This window comes from Sphaeramia orbicularis, unplaced genomic scaffold (assembly GCF_902148855.1).
Source record: "Sphaeramia orbicularis unplaced genomic scaffold, fSphaOr1.1, whole genome shotgun sequence".
Classification (NCBI taxonomy): domain Eukaryota; kingdom Metazoa; phylum Chordata; class Actinopteri; order Kurtiformes; family Apogonidae; genus Sphaeramia; species Sphaeramia orbicularis.
In genome coordinates this window covers 125,570-149,068 of record NW_021941570.1, presented here as the reverse complement: position 1 = coordinate 149,068, position 23,499 = coordinate 125,570, and the positions used below count along the sequence as shown (strand labels likewise).

The 23,499-nt window shown below is 39.7% G+C and overlaps 2 protein-coding genes across 5 annotated transcripts in view; one reads left to right on the top strand and one right to left on the bottom strand.

The window, feature by feature from the left end:
* The window catches only part of znf142 (zinc finger protein 142), a 38,522-nt gene extending 30,865 nt beyond the window's left edge, over positions 1–7,657 (bottom strand). The window contains exon 1 of the mRNA XM_030129883.1: positions 7,461–7,657. The gene's annotated coding sequence lies outside the window, so the exon portion shown is untranslated. The remainder of the gene's footprint in view (positions 1–7,460) is intronic.
* Positions 7,658–7,814: 157 nt separating this feature from the next.
* The window catches only part of bcs1l (BCS1 ubiquinol-cytochrome c reductase complex chaperone), a 28,396-nt gene continuing 12,711 nt past the window's right edge, over positions 7,815–23,499 (top strand). Inside the window, exons 1-2 of one of the 4 annotated variants that reach the window (XM_030129887.1) lie at positions 7,815–8,001; positions 11,866–12,196. In XM_030129887.1, coding sequence (XP_029985747.1) covers positions 11,877–12,196 — 320 coding nt within the window. In that variant the 5' untranslated portion in view covers positions 7,815–8,001; positions 11,866–11,876. Of the gene's footprint in view, positions 8,002–9,657; positions 12,197–23,499 lie in introns of those variants that run through there. The other 3 variants (XM_030129888.1, XM_030129884.1, XM_030129886.1) reach the window with 3 other exon arrangements.

Here is a 23,499-nt window from a genome sequence, read left to right as displayed (position 1 = left end):
CACTGCTCTGACCAAACTGACCAAAGCCCACTGCTCTGACCAAACTGACCAAACTGACCAAAGCCCACTGCTCTGACCAAACTGACCAAAGCCCACCGCTCTGACCAAACTGACCAAAGACCACTGCTCTGACCAAAGACCAAACTGACCAAAGACCACTGCTCTGACCAAACTGACCAAAGCCCACCGCTCTGACCAAACTGACCAAAGACCACTGCTCTGACCAAACTGACCAAACTGACCAAAGCCCACTGCTCTGACCAAACTGACCAAAGCCCACCGCTCTGACCAAACTGACCAAAGACCACTGCTCTGACCAAAGACCAAACTGACCAAAGCCCACTGCTCTGACCAAACTGACCAAAGCCCACCGCTCTGACCAAAGACCAAACTGACCAAAGCCCACTGCTCTGACCAAACTGACCAAAGCCCACTGCTCTGACCAAACTGACCAAACTGACCAAAGCCCACTGCTCTGACCAAACTGACCAAAGCCCACCGCTCTGACCAAACTGACCAAAGACCACTGCTCTGACCAAAGACCAAACTGACCAAAGCCCACTGCTCTGACCAAACTGACCAAAGCCCACTGCTCTGACCAAACTGACCAAACTGACCAAAGCCCACTGCTCTGACCAAACTGACCAAAGCCCACCGCTCTGACCAAACTGACCAAAGACCACTGCTCTGACCAAAGACCAAACTGACCAAAGCCCACTGCTCTGACCAAACTGACCAAAGCCCACTGCTCTGACCAAACTGACCAAACTGACCAAAGCCCACTGCTCTGACCAAACTGACCAAAGCCCACCGCTCTGACCAAACTGACCAAAGACCACTGCTCTGACCAAAGACCAAACTGACCAAAGACCACTGCTCTGACCAAACTGACCAAAGCCCACCGCTCTGACCAAACTGACCAAAGACCACTGCTCTGACCAAACTGACCAAACTGACCAAAGCCCACTGTTCTGACCAAACTGACCAAAGCCCACCGCTCTGACCAAACTGACCAAAGACCACTGCTCTGACCAAAGACCAAACTGACCAAAGACCACTGCTCTGACCAAACTGACCAAACTGACCAAAGCCCACTGCTCTGACCAAACTGACCAAAGCCCACCGCTCTGACCAAACTGACCAAAGACCACTGCTCTGACCAAAGACCAAACTGACCAAAGACCACTGCTCTGACCAAAGACCACTGCACTGACCAAAGCCCACTGCTCTGACCAAACTGACCAAAGACCACTGCTCTGACCAAACTGACCAAAGCCCACTGCTCTGGCCAAACTGACCAAAGCCCACTGCTCTGACCAAACTGACCAAAGCCCACCGCTCTGACCAAACTGACCAAAGCCCACTGCACTGACCAAACTGACCAAAGCCCACTGCTCTGACCAAACTGACCAAAGCCCACCGCTCTGACCAAACTGACCAAAGCCCACCGCTCTGACCAAACTGACCAAAGCCCACTGCACTGACCAAACTGACCAAAGCCCACTGCACTGACCGAACTGACCAAAGCCCACTGCGCTGACCGACACTTCACATCTGAAAGGAAGTGAGAAGCACCCAGTATTCTATATTTGGAGTTTTCACTTACTTGTACTTGACTGCTGAATACTGAATCCTACTATATAATGCATGTCCCCCCCCCCCCCCCCACGGTGTCCGTCTCATCGATATCTGACCGATGTTGCAAACACGGGCGTTTGGGTGCAATGCCGCTGTTGCACCACAGGAGGGCACTATCGTACAAGTAACCACAGGTACAATTCCACTAGTATTTAAAATGATTAGTTCTGTCTTTGTCCTGTGACTCCCTACATTCCAACATAAATGATCTACTCCTTACATCACAGGTGTCAAACATGTGGCCCGGGGGCCAGATCCAGCCCGCCAAAGGGTCCAGTCCAGCCCTGTAGGATGAATTTGTGAAATACAAAAATTTCACAGAAGATAATAACAGTCAGTCATTAACATATAAAGCCCTACTTTAGTCTGAAGTGGGCCAGATTAGTCAAATACAGCCATAAAAACATACAAATAATGACAATTCCAAAACTGCTCCAATGTTTTAGTGTAAAAAAAGTGAAATTACATGAAAATGTGTAAATTTACAAATGAGCCTTTCACAAAAAATATGAAAAACTAGAAATGTCCTAAGAGAAGTAAGTGTAATTTGACTAATATTCTGACATTTACTCAAATATTCTGTGTATTTGCAGCTCCACTGTGATCTGTGAGTTTTAATGCACATTTACAAATGATAAGCAGAGGCAGAATACAGTTAAAATTGCACTGATTTTTCTGAATAAATGTCAGTTTTTTCATGGTTGTTCATGTCATTCACATTTTCAAAAGGACACTTTATAGATGTAAATGTTTCCATAATGGAATTGGACTTTTTTCACTATAAAACACATTGAAATGTTTGGAGTTGTCATTATTTCTATATTCTTTTGTTATTATTTTACTGGTTCGGCCCACTGCAGATCAGATTAGGAGGATATGGAACTGAACTAACATGAGTTTGACAGCCCTGTCCTACATTACCAAAACAGTCTCATATCACTGCTCTACAAAGTAAATATCTGCTTCAGACATGACATGTGTTCAGTGTTCCCTATGTGAATCAGATTAATTGTTAAACGAATGACCACAGTGTTGGTTTGCTGCTATTTTCCAGGAATATGACGGTGTGTTCTAACACATATATGTTGGTTTGTGTCCATTTATCCAACAGATATATAAATGTTCCACTGGTAGAACCTGTCCAGTCCATTTCTAAACAGATGTGTAAATGTTCCACTGGTAGAACCTGTCCAGTCCATTTATAAACAGCTGTTAAATGTTCCACTGGTAGAACCTGTCCAGTCCATTTATAAACAGATGTGTAAATGTTCCACTGGTAGAACCTGTCCAGTCCATGTATAAACAGATGTGTAAATGTTCCACTGGTAGAACCTGTCCAGTCCATTTATCCAACAGATGTGTAAATGTTCCACTGGTAGAACCTGTCCAGTCCATTTATAAACAGATGTGGAAATGTTCCACTGGTAGAACCTGTCCAGTCCATTTATGAACAGCTGTTAAATGTTCCACTGGTAGAACCTGTCCAGTCCATTTAGAAACAGATGTGTAAATGTTCCACTGGTAGAACCTGTCCAGTCCATTTATCCAACAGATGTGTAAATGTTCCACTGGTAGAACCTGTCCAGTCCATTTATAAACAGATGTGGAAATGTTCCACTGGTAGAACCTGTCCAGTCCATTTATGAACAGCTGTGTAAATGTTCCACTGGTAGAACCTGTCCAGTCCATTTAGAAACAGATGTGTAAATGTTCCACTGGTAGAACCTGTCCAGTCCATGTATAAACAGATGTGTAAATGTTCCACTGGTAGAACCTGTCCAGTCCATTTAGAAACAGATGTGTAAATGTTCCACTGGTAGAACCTGTCCAGTCCATTTATCCAACAGATGTGTAAATGTTCCACTGGTAGAACCTGTCCAGTCCATTTATAAACAGATGTGGAAATGTTCCACTGGTAGAACCTGTCCAGTCCATTTATGAACAGCTGTTAAATGTTCCACTGGTAGAACCTGTCCAGTCCATTTAGAAACAGATGTGTAAATGTTCCACTGGTAGAACCTGTCCAGTCCATTTATCCAACAGATGTGTAAATGTTCCACTGGTAGAACCTGTCCAGTCCATTTATAAACAGATGTGGAAATGTTCCACTGGTAGAACCTGTCCAGTCCATTTATGAACAGCTGTGTAAATGTTCCACTGGTAGAACCTGTCCAGTCCATTTAGAAACAGATGTGTAAATGTTCCACTGGTAGAACCTGTCCAGTCCATTTATAAAAGGATGTGTAAATGTTCCACTGGTAGAACCTGTCCAGTCCATTTATAAACAGATGTTAAATGTTCCACTGGTAGAACCTGTCCAGTCCATTTATAAACAGATGTGGAAATGTTCCACTGGTAGAACCTGTCCAGTCCATTTATAAACAGATGTGGAAATGTTCCACTGGTAGAACCTGTCCAGTCCATTTATAAACAGATGTGTAAATGTTCCACTGGTAGAACCTGTCCAGTCCATTTATCCAACAGATGTGAAAATGTTCCACTGGTAGAACCTGTCCAGTCCATTTATGAACAGCTGTGTAAATGTTCCACTGGTAGAACCTGTCCAGTCCATTTATCCAACAGATGTGTAAATGTTCCACTGGTAGAACCTGTCCAGTCCATTTATGAACAGCTGTTAAATGTTCCACTGGTAGAACCTGTCCAGTCCATTTATAAACAGATGTGTAAATGTTCCACTGGTAGAACCTGTCCAGTCCATTTATCCAACAGATGTGTAAATGTTCCACTGGTAGAACCTGTCCAGTCCATTTATAAACAGATGTGTAAATGTTCCACTGGTAGAACCTGTCCAGTCCATTTATGAACAGCTGTGTAAATGTTCCACTGGTAGAACCTGTCCAGTCCATTTATAAACAGCTGTTAAATGTTCCACTGGTAGAACCTGTCCAGTCCATTTATAAACAGATGTATAAATGTTCCACTGGTAGAACCTGTCCAGTCCATTTATAAACAGATGTTAAATGTTCCACTGGTAGAACCTGTCCAGTCCATTTATAAACAGATGTGGAAATGTTCCACTGGTAGAACCTGTCCAGTCCATTTATAAACAGATGTTAAATGTTCCACTGGTAGAACCTGTCCAGTCCATTTAGAAACAGATGTATAAATGTTCCACTGGTAGAACCTGTCCAGTCCATTTAGAAACAGATGTGTAAATGTTCCACTGGTAGAACCTGTCCAGTCCATGTATAAACAGATGTTAAATGTTCCACTGGTAGAACCTGTCCAGTCCATGTATAAACAGATGTTAAATGTTCCACTGGTAGAACCTGTCCAGTCCATTTATAAACAGATGTGGAAATGTTCCACTGGTAGAACCTGTCCAGTCCATTTATAAACAGATGTGGAAATGTTCCACTGGTAGAACCTGTCCAGTCCATTTAGAAACAGATGTGTAAATGTTCCACTGGTAGAACCTGTCCAGTCCATTTATAAACAGATGTGTAAATGTTCCACTGGTAGAACCTGTCCAGTCCATTTCTAAACAGATGTGTAAATGTTCCACTGGTAGAACCTGTCCAGTCCATTTCTAAACAGATGTGGAAATGTTCCACTGGTAGAACCTGTCCAGTCCATTTATAAACAGATGTTAAATGTTCCACTGGTAGAACATGTCCAGTCCATTTAGAAACAGATGTGTAAATGTTCCACTGGTAGAACCTGTCCAGTCCATTTATAAACAGATGTTAAATGTTCCACTGGTAGAACCTGTCCAGTCCATTTATAAACAGATGTATAAATGTTCCACTGGTAGAACCTGTCCAGTCCATTTATAAACAGCTGTTAAATGTTCCACTGGTAGAACCTGTCCAGTCCATTTATAAACAGATGTGGAAATGTTCCACTGGTAGAACCTGTCCAGTCCATTTATAAACAGATGTGGAAATGATCCACTGGTAGAACCTGTCCAGTCCATTTAGAAACAGATGTGGAAATGTTCCACTGGTAGAACCTGTCCAGTCCATTTCTAAACAGATGTGGAAATGTTCCACTGGTAGAACCTGTCCAGTCCATTTATAAACAGATGTGGAAATGTTCCACTGGTAGAACCTGTCCAGTCCATTTAGAAACAGATGTGTAAATGTTCCACTGGTAGAACCTGTCCAGTCCATTTATAAACAGATGTGGAAATGTTCCACTGGTAGAACCTGTCCAGTCCATTTCTAAACAGATGTATAAATGTTCCACTGGTAGAACCTGTCCAGTCCATTTAGAAACAGATGTGTAAATGTTCCACTGGTAGAACCTGTCCAGTCCATTTAGAAACAGATGTGTAAATGTTCCACTGGTAGAACCTGTCCAGTCCATGTGTTGTCATGTGCAGACAGTGTTTGAAGTAGATCTGGTCGATCTGACAAATGACTAGAAAGGAGAATGATGAGTGTTGTGTATTGTCAGCTTAATTATAGCACCGCCTCTTTGAACTCCTGCCATCTGACATCTAATTCTGGTTACCAATGCTTTGATCAGGTCAAGTCAGTTTATTTATATGGCACATTTAAAAACCACAGATGTTGACCCAAAGTGCTTTACAGACAAAGGTAGTAATAACATTCCAAAAATCCAGGTAGAACATGGGCTACAACATAAGAAAGGCAGAGAATAGAACACAATTAAAAGACAATTAAGACTCAGGGATAGGAATTATCGATAAACACATAAATTAAAATAAGGAAATAAATAGCGATCAAAACAAAACAAGAAAAATGTAAGTAAATAGAGAACAACACAACAAATATGATTCAGACAAAAACAGAATAAAAAAATAAAAAAAAAAAACAAAAGGACTGTGTCAGACTGAACTAAAAAAATTCAGTGCAATGAGTTGCAGAAATTCAAAATGAGATGAAATCAAAGCAGAGTGAGAGTTTGAAGCTCAGGAGCAGACTGGAGGCTTCAGTTTGGCTGTGGTTGGGTTCCCTTCACACCTGACCGTTCAAACGCAGGGAACCGGCCACTAAAAGGCCACGGTGGTGTTACAGTTAGGATTAGCCATTTATTTTACAGATTTATTTTTGTAGAAATGGGTCAGAATGTCCACTGCATCATGGACCTGAAGCCTTTGTCTCTACATCAGCTGTCTTTTAAGACAGTGAAATAATTTAAGACAGTCATGTTCAACCTTGGGGTCGCCTGAAATTTCTAGTAATTCATTAAAAATGACAACTTATTAATAAAAATGTACATTTTATAGCCTAAATGTTGTCTAAAATTAACGTTTATTTGCGACATAGTATAGCAAACTATTACACGGTCAAAAACAAATTAGTTTTAGCAAAAAATGTCTCTGTTTTGAATGTCTGGGATTGCCTGAAATGTGTGATGTTAAAATGAGGTCAAGAGTAAAAAAAAGATTGGAAACCACTGACTGAAGAAGTGCTGAGAACTCACTTGTGGTGTGATTCCAGTAAAGCCAACATAAGGCCCAGAGCATGGACATGTGACCATTCCACAGTTACATATAAGCTGTTGGTTTGAAACTTCACTAAGTTCTCAGATTTAATGATCTACATTTTCACTAATGTACTATTACCATTTTGATTGATTCAATTTTTAATTCAGTAACATCAAAAATCAAACTGTAGCATTAGGACGTGGAATAGTAGATGTAAATGCTGCATACATGCAGACACCTGCTTCTGTTTATTTACAAAGTAAAAAACACTTTCAGTTCATTCCAGTTTCTTAAAAAAAACAAATGACATTTCAAACTTGTGTCTGAAATTGTTGAAGCTTTTCTGTGTGAAAAACCCCAGGTTCTGTTTGACAGGATAAACAGGACATCCAGCTGGTAAACTCACCTTTATCTTGGTAGTTGTGCAGTCCTTCCTGTAGATGGTGGTTTGTATGCTAGCTATGCTAATGCTATGCTATGCTAATGCTATGCTAACGGAGCTGCCGTCCGCTTCATGTCAAACCACAGAAAACAGAGTTAACGACAAAAGTTCCCGCCGACAACAACAACAACAACAACACCGCTGTGGTGTTGTGTTCAGTCTGTGGTAAACTAAAATGCTGTTCTGTTATCTGCAGCTGTTATTAACTTCGTTGTCGTGCGAATATATTTGAGGAAAATGAAGCGGAATAAAGTGGAACTGTTGTTCCGTAGTCCTGAGCCCGGTCGGACGGATATGAGTGAAACACAGGAAGTGGACTGGAGGTCGTGAGTGGAGCCTGAACATGTGTGTGTTGGAAACAGAGTCTGCATCAGGCTGAGGAGAACTGCGGAAGCAGAGGTATGTCCACACACTGAAGCTGAAGCTGAAGCACTGGTCAGAGGTGGTTCCACCGGAGCTGACCGACACAGGCACAGGATTTAGGACAACACCAGGGTCTGGAGAGGTGAGTTAACCCTGGCATGCACACTGGTCACTCCACTGGTCACTCCACTGGTCAGTTCTTCTCCAGCTGTTCTCTAGTATATTCATAGTTTGGTTGTTTTAGTTCCAGATCAGCCAACACAGTGGACACTAATGCACCATCCCATAATAACCCATCCTCCAGGAGTCTGGGTCTGCTCCAGGTTTCTGCTGTTAAAGGTCCTGTTTCCTTCCACTGTCACCATCACTAGTGTTTGCTCCAGGAGGATTCTGTTGGGTTTCTGTAGAATTGACTTAGAGTCTGGTTTTGACCAACTCTATATATAAAATGTCAAGAGATAACTTTTTTGTGATCTGGCGCTATATAAATAAAATTTGATTGATTGAGTGATTTAATTGGTTTTCCCCTGTAAGTCGCTTTGAAAAAAAGCGTCTGCCAAATGCGTAAACATAAACATAAACATAATAATCCAGTGACATGCAGACCTTTAACTGTAACTGTCACATAAACCTGATCTGCACTGACAGGTCTGAGTGCACATCAGTTACATGTTATTGTTATTAGACTGTAGTTGTTTTTTGTATATTATCTCCATAAGTCAGTCCTAGCTAATATTACAGTGTGTTAAATGGGATGAAACATCAGATCAGCAGCGTTAACCCTTTCATGTGTGGTGTCACCAGGGCTGAACAATATGGACAAAAGGTCATATCTCAATATTCATGCCAGATATTGATACGATACGACTACAGGTTCAGTGAAAACCAAGCATTTTTCAGAAAAATACAAAGGTCATAAAACAAAAGAATGTGGACAGTGCAGTTTTCCTCAGAAGAACTCCCTGTCAGTCATATATAGGACATATCGTACAAAGTAGTGACGTCTGTGGTGACTTCCACAGCTGCACATGCAGGGGAACTCTATATCATTTAGATCGTTGCTTTTTCGATATTAATATGTTGAATGTTCATATCTAGATATTGATACGATAAAGACATATCTTTCAGCTCAGTGGTCACTACAGTGGACAGCTATTCTACAATATAATGTAAGCAGAACCTCTAGAACAGTACCTGCATAATGTCTGCATGAGTGAAAATAAAGGCTAGGAAATAAAACATGTTATTAATATTAAACCCATACAGACCCAGCGCTTCTTTGGTGGTAGTTCCCAAAGGATTTTTTCTCTCTATTTAACCTTTTGTATGTATTTATCCACATTTATTATCATATCATCCTCTGTATTTAGTATTTTTTCAGTGTAGAGTAGATATTGTCGTATATTTATTCTGTTGATTGTGTTGCTGTTCATTAAAACTCAGAGTAAATTCAAAGGTTATTAAATCAGAAACAGCGAAAACAGGAGAAAAAAAAGTGACTTTTTCAGCTAATTTATCATTAATCCAGTGTGTCCATCCACTGTCACTGATCCAACTGTGGGTTTGACTGCAGAGTCAATGTTGTAGAAGATGATGGTGTTTCCATGGTTACTATGGAGCCTCTGAATGTCCAAATATGGTCATATCTGATGACTGTGAAAAGATGAAGAACTGTATTTGACACCAATTATTGACATTTTCATGGAGTTGAAAACGTCCAGCTGAGTGGACATTTTTAACTCCGTAAAAAATAGGTTCATCAAAAAATTTCAATTTATTTTTTCATGTCTGAAGAGGAATAGAAACACTCAGGAAAAAAAATGACTACGGTTATCATAATTCATGCATGAAAGGGTTGAAAAAACTCATAGTTTTCACACAGTACATCAGGAAATACATGTTTTTTCTCTTCAAAAATCACATGCATGATGTTCCAGCTGAGTGGATATTTTTGCAACTCCATGAAAAATAGGGTCATAAAAAATTCTTCAATGGCGTTTTTTTCAGGCCAAAAGACGAATAAAAACACTCAGGAAAAAAAAAAAAAAAACTTGATTAGGGTCAAAACACAATATTCAAAATCTCTGATGGGAAATTTTACAGACAATTTGACCCACATTTTTACTTTTAAATTCATTTTTACTTTAGTTCGACCACAAGGGATTATCCAAAACAAGGAGCGACTTTATACTGAAATAAAGGTTGGAATGACAGTCGGTTAAAGTTCACTCTGACGGGACAGGACTGTGTTTGGACCCGTTAAGGTTCACATCATTCATGCATGAAAGGGTTCATTTTATGAAAGAAAAATGTACAAACAAATTCATGCGTGGTGCCCTTACATGTAATCTTTTCCCCTTACCTTTAAAACAGAAAAATGTATGAAAAGATGATCCTGAAGAAATTAGAATCAGGATTAGAACCAAATACCTGACTCTCCCCATACCCCCAAAGCCAGAGACACTCATCTGAAAACACTTTAGGAGACAAAGGGTTCATATTGAGAAAAATAACTGTTTTTTTTTTTTTTTTTTTTTTTGTGAATTTGAAATTGAATCTTTATTTTTTGCACATTCTTTTTATTGAACATTTTCCAAACTGTCCAGTCCAGTGCAGTGTGTGCAGGTTGTGTGAAATGTAAAGCAGATCCTAAAGGTGTCCACAGTGATGATCTCCACAGTCCATATTCAGTCTGTTCCAGGTGTCCACAGTGATGATCTCCACAGTCCATATTCAGTCTGTTCCAGGTGTCCACAGTGATGATCTCCACAGTCCATATTCAGTCTGTTCCAGGTGTCCACAGTGATGATCTCCACAGTCCATATTCAGTCTGTTCCAGGTGTCCACAGTGATGATCTCCACAGTCCATATTCAGTCTGTTCCAGGTGTCCACAGTGATGATCTCCACAGTCCATATTCAGTCTGTTCCAGGTTCTGCAGTCTGAGCTCACACATATTCCAGCCCTTTTCCACACTCTGCCGTACACACGTCCTGCTGAGCCTTCATACACACTCTTAGTCTTTCCACAGAAGTATATTCAGATCTCCCAGACTTCCACAGATGTTCTGAAGGAGGTTCTTCTGACCCCTTTGGTCAGAACAGCCTTTGGACCCACATGAACCCAAACTGACCAGCAGACTGATGTCAGGGACACGTCCACATGAGCCCAGTCCTGCCTCAGTCTGTCCTGCTGTTGAATGACCACTGTGAGCTGAACACATCTGCTGTAATCCAACTGTTGGATCTGCTCACATTCACACACACACTGAAGTCTGCTCCAAAACACTGGGACATGTGGGGCAGTTTGGACAGGCCCCTGCTGGAGAGTTACTGTCCATATATGGACATACATGGACATTTTGTAAAACAGAATGTTGCATTTGTCTGACTCTGTTCCATATGGATATTTTTGAAGGTACAGTCAGATTTCCTCCAGACGTCAGATCTGTGGTTGTTTTCAGCGGAGTTTCCCATGGTTTCTGTCAGAAGGAGAACTTCTGTGTTCAAAGTCACTTAGATGAAGACTATCTAAAAGGCTCTGTTCTAATAAACTGAAGTCCTCTGGGAGATGGAGAGCATCCATTTTGGTTTGTGCATAATATCTGACCTGGAGGGATTCATAACAGTCTTTGTTTGTAGTCTGTGTTTAGTTTGTGAGGACTCCAGTGTTTTAAATGGCCCCTTATCCCAAAGAGTACAAATATGATCATTATCATTTCAGATCTATCATTTCTGACACTTAGAGCCAGTGCCCCCTTTGGTTAAATCAGGATTATAACCAATGTTGTTTTTTGCTTCTGAATTTTTTTGCGTCAGAATTTTTTTTATCCTAAATTCATGAACATAGTAAAATTAATAGACAAAAAAATTCCGACATTTAATGTCAGTGCAGATAAATTCCGTTCTATAAATTCCGTCTTTTCTAAATCCAAACCTGATGACACAGTCGTACTTCCATCCAAACCCATCAGACCGTTCTATTCTAACGCCGCCGTTTCCTTCCAGACTTTCCCATCATGCCCCTGTCGGACTTCCTGCTCACCCTGAAGGACAACCCTTACTTCGGGGCGGGCTTCGGGCTGGTGGGCGTGGGCACGGCGCTGGCGCTGGCTCGTAAAGGCGCCCAGGTGGGCATGGTGTTCTTCCGCAGACGCTACATGATCACTCTGGAGGTTCCCAGCCGGGACAAGAGCTACCATTGGCTGCTGAGCTGGATCACCAAACACGCCGCGCACACGCAGCACCTGAGCGTGGAGACGTCGTACCTGGCACACGAGAGCGGACGAGTGCACACGCAGTTCGACTTCCACCCCAGCCCCGGAAACCACATCATCTGGTCAGAACGCCTGTGGGCCACAGGGGGCCTTCTGCAGACCGCACATGTATACAGACTGCACATGTATACAGACCGCACATGTATACAGACTGCACATGTATACAGACGGCACATGTATACAGACGGCACATGTATACAGACTGCACATGTATACAGACTGCACATTTATACAGACCGCACATTTATACAGACCGCACATGTATACAGACTGCACATGTATACAGGCCGCACATGTATACAGACTGTACATGTATACAGACTGCACATTTATACAGACTGCACATTTATACAGACCGCACATGTATACAGACTGCACATGTATACAGACTGCACATGTATACAGACTGCACATTTATACAGACTGCACATTTATACAGACGGCACATGTATACAGACTGAACATGTATACAGACTGCACATGTATACAGACCGCACATGTATACAGACTGCACATGTATACAGACTGCACATTTATACAGACTGCACATGTATACAGACTGAACATGTATACAGACGGCACATGTATACAGACTGCACATGTATACAGACTGAACATGTATATAGACTGAACACTTATACAGACCGCACATGTATACAGACCGCACATGTATACAGACTGCACATGTATACAGACTGCACATTTATACAGACTGCACATTTATACAGACGGCACATGTATACAGACTGAACATGTATACAGACTGCACATGTATACAGACCGCACATGTATACAGACCGCACATGTATACACACTGCACATGTATACAGACTGCACATTTATACAGACTGCACATTTATACAGACGGCACATGTATACAGACTGAACATGTATACAGACGGCACATGTATACAGACTGCACATGTATACAGACTGAACATGTATATAGACTGAACACTTATACAGACTGAACACTTATACGGACCGCACATGTATACAGACTGCACATGTATACAGACTGCACATTTATACAGACTGCACATTTATACAGACGGCACATGTATACAGACTGAACATGTATACAGACTGCACATGTATACAGACCGCACATGTATACAGACTGCACATGTATACAGACTGCACATTTATACAGACGGCACATGTATACAGACTGAACATGTATACAGACTGCACATGTATACAGACTGAACATGTGTACAGACGGCACATGTATACAGACTGCACATGTATACAGACTGAACATGTATATAGACTGAACACTTATACAGACCGCACATGTATACAGACTGAACATGTATACAGACGGCACATGTATACAGACTGAACATGTATACAGACTGCACATTTATATAGACTGAACACTTATACGGACCGCACATGTATACAGACGGCACATGTATACAGACGGCACATTTATACAGACTGAACATGTATACAGACTGCACATTTATACAGACTGAACATGTATACAGACGGCACATGTATACAGACTGAACATGTATACAGACCGCACATTTATACAGACTGAACATGTATACAGACGGCACATGTATACAGACTGAACATGTATACAGACTGCACATTTATACAGACTGAACATGTATACAGACGGCACATGTATACAGACTGAACATGTATACAGACTGAACATGTATACAGACGGCACATGTATACAGACTGCACATTTATACAGACTGCACATTTATACAGACGGCACATGTATACAGACTGAACATGTATACAGACTGAACATGTATACAGACCGTACATGTATACAGACTGCACATTTATACAGACTGCACATTTATACAGACTGAACATGTATACAGACGGCACATGTATACAGACGGCACATGTATACAGACGGCACATGTATACAGACTGAACATGTATACAGACTGAACATGTATACAGACTGCACATTTATACAGACTGAACATGTATACAGACGGCACATGTATACAGACTGAACATGTATACAGACTGCACATTTATATAGACTGAACACTTATACAGACGGCACATGTATACAGACGGCACATGTATACAGACTGAACATGTATACAGACTGAACATGTATACAGACGGCACATGTATACAGACTGCACATTTATACAGACGGCACATTTATACAGACGGCACATGTATACAGACTGAACATGTATACAGACTGAACATGTATACAGACCGTACATGTATACAGACTGCACATTTATACAGACTGCACATTTATACAGACTGAACATGTATACAGACGGCACATGTATACAGACTGAACATGTATACAGACTGAACATGTATACAGACTGCACATTTATACAGACTGAACATGTATACAGACGGCACATGTATACAGACTGAACATGTATACAGACTGCACATTTATATAGACTGAACACTTATACAGACGGCACATGTATACAGACGGCACATGTATACAGACGGCACATGTATACAGACTGAACATGTATACAGACTGCACATTTATACAGACTGAACACTTATACAGACCGCACATGTATACAGACTGAACATGTATACAGACGGCACATGTATACAGACTGAACATGTATACAGACGGCACATGTATATAGACTGAACACTTATAAAGACCGCACATGTATACAGACTGCACATGTATATAGACTGAACATGTATACAGACTGCACATGTATACAGACTGAACATGTATACAGACTGAACATGTATACAGACTGCACATTTATACAGACTGAACATGTATACAGACGGCACATGTATACAGACTGAACATGTATACAGACTGCACATTTATATAGACTGAACACTTATACAGACGGCACATGTATACAGACGGCACATGTATACAGACTGAACATGTATACAGACTGCACATTTATACAGACTGAACACTTATACAGACCGCACATGTATACAGACTGAACATGTATACAGACGGCACATGTATACAGACTGAACATGTATACAGACGGCACATGTATATAGACTGAACACTTATAAAGACCGCACATGTATACAGACTGCACATGTATATAGACTGAACATGTATACAGACTGCACATGTATACAGACTGCACATTTATATAGACTGCACATGTATACAGACCGCACATGTATACAGACTGCACATTTATATAGACTGAAGATGTATATAGACTGAACACTTATACAGAGCGCACATGTATACAGACTGCACATGTATACAGACTGCACATGTATACAGACTGAACATGTATACAGACTGCACATGTATACAGACTGCACATTTATATAGACTGCACATGTATACAGACCGCACATGTAAACAGACCGCACATGTATACAGACTGAACATGTATACAGACTGAACATGTATACAGACTGAACATGTATACAGACTGAACATGTATACAGACTGCACATTTATACAGACTGTACATGTATACAGACTGAACATGTATACAGACTGAACATGTATACAGACTGCACATTTATAAAGACTGAACATGTATACAGACTGAACATGTATACAGACCGTACATGTATACAGACTGCACATGTATACAGACTGAACATTTATACAGACGGCACATGTATACAGACTGAACATGTATACAGACTGAACATGTATACAGACTGCACATTTATACAGACTGAACATGTATACAGACTGAACATGTATACAGACCGTACATGTATACAGACTGAACATGTATACAGACGGCACATGTATACAGACTGAACATGTATACAGACTGCACATTTATATAGACTGAACACTTATACAGATGGCACATGTATACAGACGGCACATGTATACAGACTGAACATGTATACAGACTGCACATTTATACAGACTGAACACTTATACAGACCGCACATGTATACAGACTGAACATGTATACAGACGGCACATGTATACAGACTGAACATGTATACAGACGGCACATGTATATAGACTGAACACTTATAAAGACCGCACATGTATACAGACTGCACATGTATATAGACTGAACATGTATACAGACTGCACATGTATACAGACTGCACATTTATATAGACTGCACATGTATACAGACCGCACATGTATACAGACCACACATGTATACAGACCGCACATGTATACAGACTGAACATGTATACAGACTGCACATGTATACAGACTGCACATGTATACAGACTGCACATTTATATAGACTGCACATGTATACAGACCACACATGTATACAGACTGCACATTTATATAGACTGAAGATGTATATAGACTGAACACTTATACAGAGCGCACATGTATACAGACTGCACATGTATACAGACTGCACATGTATACAGACTGAACATGTATACAGACTGCACATGTATACAGACTGCACATTTATATAGACCGCACATGTATACAGACCGCACATGTATACAGACCGCACATGTATACAGACTGAACATGTATACAGACTGAACATGTATACAGACTGCACATTTATACAGACTGTACATGTATACAGACTGAACATGTATACAGACTGAACATGTATACAGACTGCACATTTATAAAGACTGAACATGTATACAGACTGAACATGTATACAGACTGAACATGTATACAGACTGCACATTTATACAGACTGAACATGTATACAGACCGAACATGTATACAGACCGTACATGTATACAGACTGCACATGTATACAGACTGAACATTTATACAGACGGCACATGTATACAGACTGAACATGTATACAGACTGAACATGTATACAGACTGCACATTTATACAGACTGAACATGTATACAGACTGAACATGTATACAGACCGAACATGTATACAGACCGTACATGTATACAGACTGAACATTTATACAGACTGCACATGTATACAGACTGAACATTTATACAGATGGCACATGTATACAGACTGAACATGTATACAGACTGAACATGTATACAGACTGCACATTTATACAGACTGCACATTTATACAGACTGAACATGTATACAGACGGCACATGTATACAGATTGAACATGTTTACAGACTGAACATGTATACAGACTGCACATTTATACAGACTGCACATTTATACAGACTGAACATGTATACAGACGGCACATGTATACAGACTGATCATGTATACAGACTGAACATGTATACAGACCGTACATGTATACAGACTGCACATTTATACAGACTGCACATTTATACAGACTGAACATGTATACAGACGGCACATGTATACAGACTGAACATGTATACAGACTGAACATGTATACAGACGGCACATGTATACAGACTGCACATTTATACAGACTGAACATGTATACAGACGGCACATGTATACAGACTGAACATGTATACAGACGGCACATGTATATAGACTGAACATGTATACAGACTGAACATGTATACAGACTGAACATGTATACAGACCGTACATGTATACAGACTGCACATTTATACAGACTGCACATTTATACAGACTGAACATGTATACAGACGGCACATGTATACAGACTGAACATGTATACAGACGGCACATGTATACAGACTGCACATTTATACAGACTGCACATTTATACAGACTGAACATGTATACAGACGGCACATGTATACAGACTGATCATGTATACAGACTGAACATGTATACAGACCGTACATGTATACAGACTGCACATTTATACAGACTGCACATTTATACAGACTGAACATGTATACAGACGGCACATGTATACAGACTGAACATGTATACAGACTGAACATGTATACAGACGGCACATGTATACAGACTGCACATTTATACAGACTGAACATGTATACAGACGGCACATGTATACAGACTGAACATGTATACAGACGGCACATGTATATAGACTGAACATGTATACAGACTGAACATGTATACAGACTGAACATGTATACAGACCGTACATGTATACAGACTGCACATTTATACAGACTGCACATTTATACAGACTGAACATGTATACAGACGGCACATGTATACAGACTGAACATGTATACAGACGGCACATGTATACAGACTGAACATGTATACAGACGGCACATGTATATAGACTGAACATGTATACAGACTGAACATGTATACAGACTGAACATGTATACAGACCGTACATGTATACAGACTGCACATTTATACAGACTGCACATTTATACAGACTGAACATGTATACAGACGGCACATGTATACAGACTGAACATGTATACAGACTGCACATTTATACAGACTGAACATGTATACAGACGGCACATGTATACAGACTGAACATGTATACAGACTGAACATGTATACAGACCGTACATGTATACAGACTGCACATTTATACAGACTGCACATTTATACAGACTGAACATGTATACAGACTGCACATGTATACAGACTGAACATGTATACAGACTGCACATGTATACAGACTGCACAATTATATAGACTGCACATGTATACAGACTGCACATTTATATAGACTGCACATGTATACAGACCGCACATGTATACAGACCACACATGTATACAGACTGAACAAGTATACAGACTGCACATGTATACAGAGTGCACATTTATATAGACTGCACATGTATACAGACCGCACATGTATACAGACTGCACAATTATATAGACTGAAGATGTATATAGACTGAACACTTATACAGACCGCACATGTATACAGACTGCACATTTATACAGACTGCACATTTATACAGACTGCACCAACATTTATACAGACTGCACCAACATTTATACAGACTGAACATTTATACAGACTGAACATTTATACAGACTGCACCAACATTTATACAGACTGAACATTTATACAGACTGAACATTTATACAGACTGCACCAACATTGATACAGACTGCACATTTATACAGACTGAACATTTATACAGACTGCACATTTATACAGGCTGAACATTTATACAGACTGAACATTTATACAGACTGCACCAACATTTATACAGGCTGAACATTTATACAGACTGCACATTTATACAGACTGCACATTTATACAGACTGAACATTTATACGGACTGCACATTTATACAGACTGCACCAACATTTATACAGACTGCACATTTATACAGACTGCACCAACATTTATACAGACTGTACATTTATACAGACTGAACATTTATACAGACTGCACCAACATTTATACAGACTGAACATTTATACAGACTGCACATTTATACAGACTGAACATTTATACGGACTGCACATTTATACAGACTACACCAACATTTATACAGACTGCACATTTATACAGACTGCACCAACATTTATACAGACTGTACATTTATACAGACTGAACATTTATACAGACTGCACCAACATTTATACAGACTGAACATTTATAGAGACTGCACATTTATGCAGACTGCACATTTATACAGACTGTGCCAACATTTACACAGACTGCGCTAACATTTATACAGACTGTGCCAACATTTATACAGACTGCGCCAACATTTATACAGACTGTGCCAACATTTATACAGACTGCGCTAACATTTATACAGACTGCACCAACATTTATACAGACTGCACATTTACAGACTGCACCAACATTTATACAGACTTCACATTTATACAGACTGCAATAACATTTATACAGACTGCACTAACATTTATACAGACTGCGCCAACGTTTATACAGACGGCGCTAACATTTATACAGACTGCGCTAACATTTATACAGACTGCACCACCATTTATACAGACTGCGCTAACATTTATACAGACTGCGCCAACGTTTATACAGACGGCGCTAACATTTATACAGACTGCGCTAACATTTATACAGACTGCACCAACATTTATACAGACTGCACCAACCTTTATACAGACTGCACATTTATACAGACTGCAATAACATTGATACAGACTGCGCCAAAAACATTTATACAGACTGCACCAACATTTATACAGACTGCGCCAAATCATTTATACAGACTGCACCAACATTTATACAGACTGCGCCAAAAACATTTATACAGACTGCGCTAACATTTATACAGACTGCGCCAAAAACATTTATACAGACTGCGCTAACATTTATACAGACTGCGCCAAAAACATTTATACAGACTGCGCTAACATTTATACAGACTGCACATTTATACAGACTGCAATAACATTTATACAGACTGCACTAACATTTATACAGACTGAACATTTATAGACTTCACATGTATACAGACTGAACATTTGTACAGACTGAACATGTATACAGACTGCACATTTATATAGACTGAACACTTATACAGACCACACATGTATACAGACTGCACATGTATACAGACTGAACATGTATACAGACTGCACATGTGTACATACGGCACATGTATACAGACTGCACATGTATACAGACTGCACATGTATACAGACTGAACATGTATACAGACTGCACATGTATACAGACTGAACATGTATACAGACTGCACATGTATACAGACTGCACATGTATACAGACTGCACATGTATACAGACTGAACATTTATACAGACTGCACATGTATACAGACTGCACATGTATACAGACTGCACATTTATACAGACTGAACATTTATACAGACTGCACATTTATACAGACTGCACCAACATTTATACAGACTGCACATCTATACAAACTGAACATGTATACAGACTGCACATTTATACAGACTGCACATTTATACAGACTGAACATTTATACAGACTGCACATTTATACAGACTGCACCAACATTTATACAGACTGAACATTTATACAGACTGAACATTTATACAGACTGCACCAACATTTATACAGGCTGAACATTTATACAGACTGCACATTTATGCAGACTGCACATTTATACAGACTGCACATTTATGCAGACTGCACATTTATACAGACTGCACCAACATTTATACAGACTGAACATTTATACAGACTGCACATTTATACAGACTGAACATTTATGCAGACTGCACATTTATACAGACTGCACCAACATTTATACAGACTGAACATTTATACAGACTGCACATTTATACAGACTGAACATTTATACAGACTGAACATTTATACAGACTGCACCAACATTGATACAGACTGCACATTTATACAGACTGCACATTTATACAGACTGAACATTTATACGGACTGCACATTTATACAGACTGCACCAACATTTATACAGACTGCACATTTATACAGGCTGCACCAACATTTATACAGACTGTACATTTATACAGACTGAACATTTATACAGACTGCACCAACATTTATACAGACTGAACATTTATACAGACTGCACATTTATGCAGACTGCACATTTATGCAGACTGCACATTTATACAGACTGTGCCAACATTTACACAGACTGCGCTAACATTTATACAGACTGTGCCAACATTTATACAGACTGCGCCAACATTTATACAGACTGCGCTAACATTTATACAGACTGCACCAACATTTATACAGACTGCACCTACATTTATACAGACTGCACATTTACACAGACTGCACCAACATTTATACAGACTTCACATTTATACAGACTGCAATAACATTTATACAGACTGCACTAACATTTATACAGACTGCGCCAACGTTTATACAGACGGCGCTAACATTTATACAGACTGCGCTAACATTTATACAGACTGCACCACCATTTATACAGACTGCGTTAACAGTTATACAGACTGCGCCAACGTTTATACAGACTTCACATTTATACAGACTGCAATAACATTTATACAGACTGCGCTAACATTTATACAGACTGCGCCAAAAACATTTATACAGACTGCGCTAACATTTATACAGACTGCACATTTATACAGACTGTACATTTATACAGATTGCAATAAGATTTATACAGACTGCACATTTATACAGACTGCAATAACATTTATACAGACTGCAATAACATTTATACAGACTGCACTAACATTTATACAGACTGCGCCAACGTTTATACAGACTGCACCAACATTTATACAGACTGCGCTAATATTTATACAGACTGCACCAACATTTATACAGACTGCACATTTATACAGACTGTACATTTATACAGATTGCAATAAGATTTATACAGACTGCACATTTATACAGACTGCAATAACATTTATACAGACTGCAATAACATTTATACAGACTGCACTAACATTTATACAGACTGCGCCAACGTTTATACAGACGGCACTAACATTTATACAGACTGCGCCAAAAACATTTATACAGACTGCGCTAACATTTATACAGACTGCGCCAAAAACATTTATACAGACTGCGCTAACATTTATACAGACTGCACATTTATACAGACTGCAATAACATTTATACAGACTGCACTAACATTTATACAGACTGAACATTTATAGACTTCACATGTATACAGACTGAACATTTGTACAGACTGAACATGTATACAGACTGCACATTTATATAGACTGAACACTTATACAGACCACACATGTATACAGACTGCACATGTATACAGACTGAACATGTATACAGACTGCACATGTGTACATACGGCACATGTATACAGACTGCACATGTATACAGACTGCACATGTATACAGACTGAACATGTATACAGACTGCACATGTATACAGACTGCACATGTATACAGACTGAACATGTATACAGACTGCACATGTATACAGACTGCACATGTATACAGACTGCACATTTATACAGACTGAACATTTATACAGACCGCACATTTATACAGACTGCACCAACATTTATACAGACTGCACATCTATACAAACTGAACATGTATACAGACTGCACATTTATACAGACTGCACATTTATACAGACTGAACATTTATACAGACTGCACATTTATACAGACTGCACCAACATTTATACAGACTGAACATTTATACAGACTGAACATTTATACAGACTGCACCAACATTTATACAGGCTGAACATTTATACAGACTGCACATTTATGCAGACTGCACATTTATACAGACTGCACATTTATGCAGACTGCACATTTATACAGACTGCACCAACATTTATACAGACTGAACATTTATACAGACTGCACATTTATACAGACTGAACATTTATGCAGACTGCACATTTATACAGACTGCACCAACATTTATACAGACTGAACATTTATACAGACTGCACATTTATACAGATTGAACATTTATACAGACTGAACATTTATACAGACTGCACCAACATTTATACAGACTGAACATTTATACAGACTGCACATTTATGCAGACTGCACATTTATACAGACTGTGCCAACATTTACACAGACTGCGCTAACATTTATACAGACTGCACCAACATTTATACAGACTGCGCCAACATTTATACAGACTGTGCTAACATTTATACAGACTG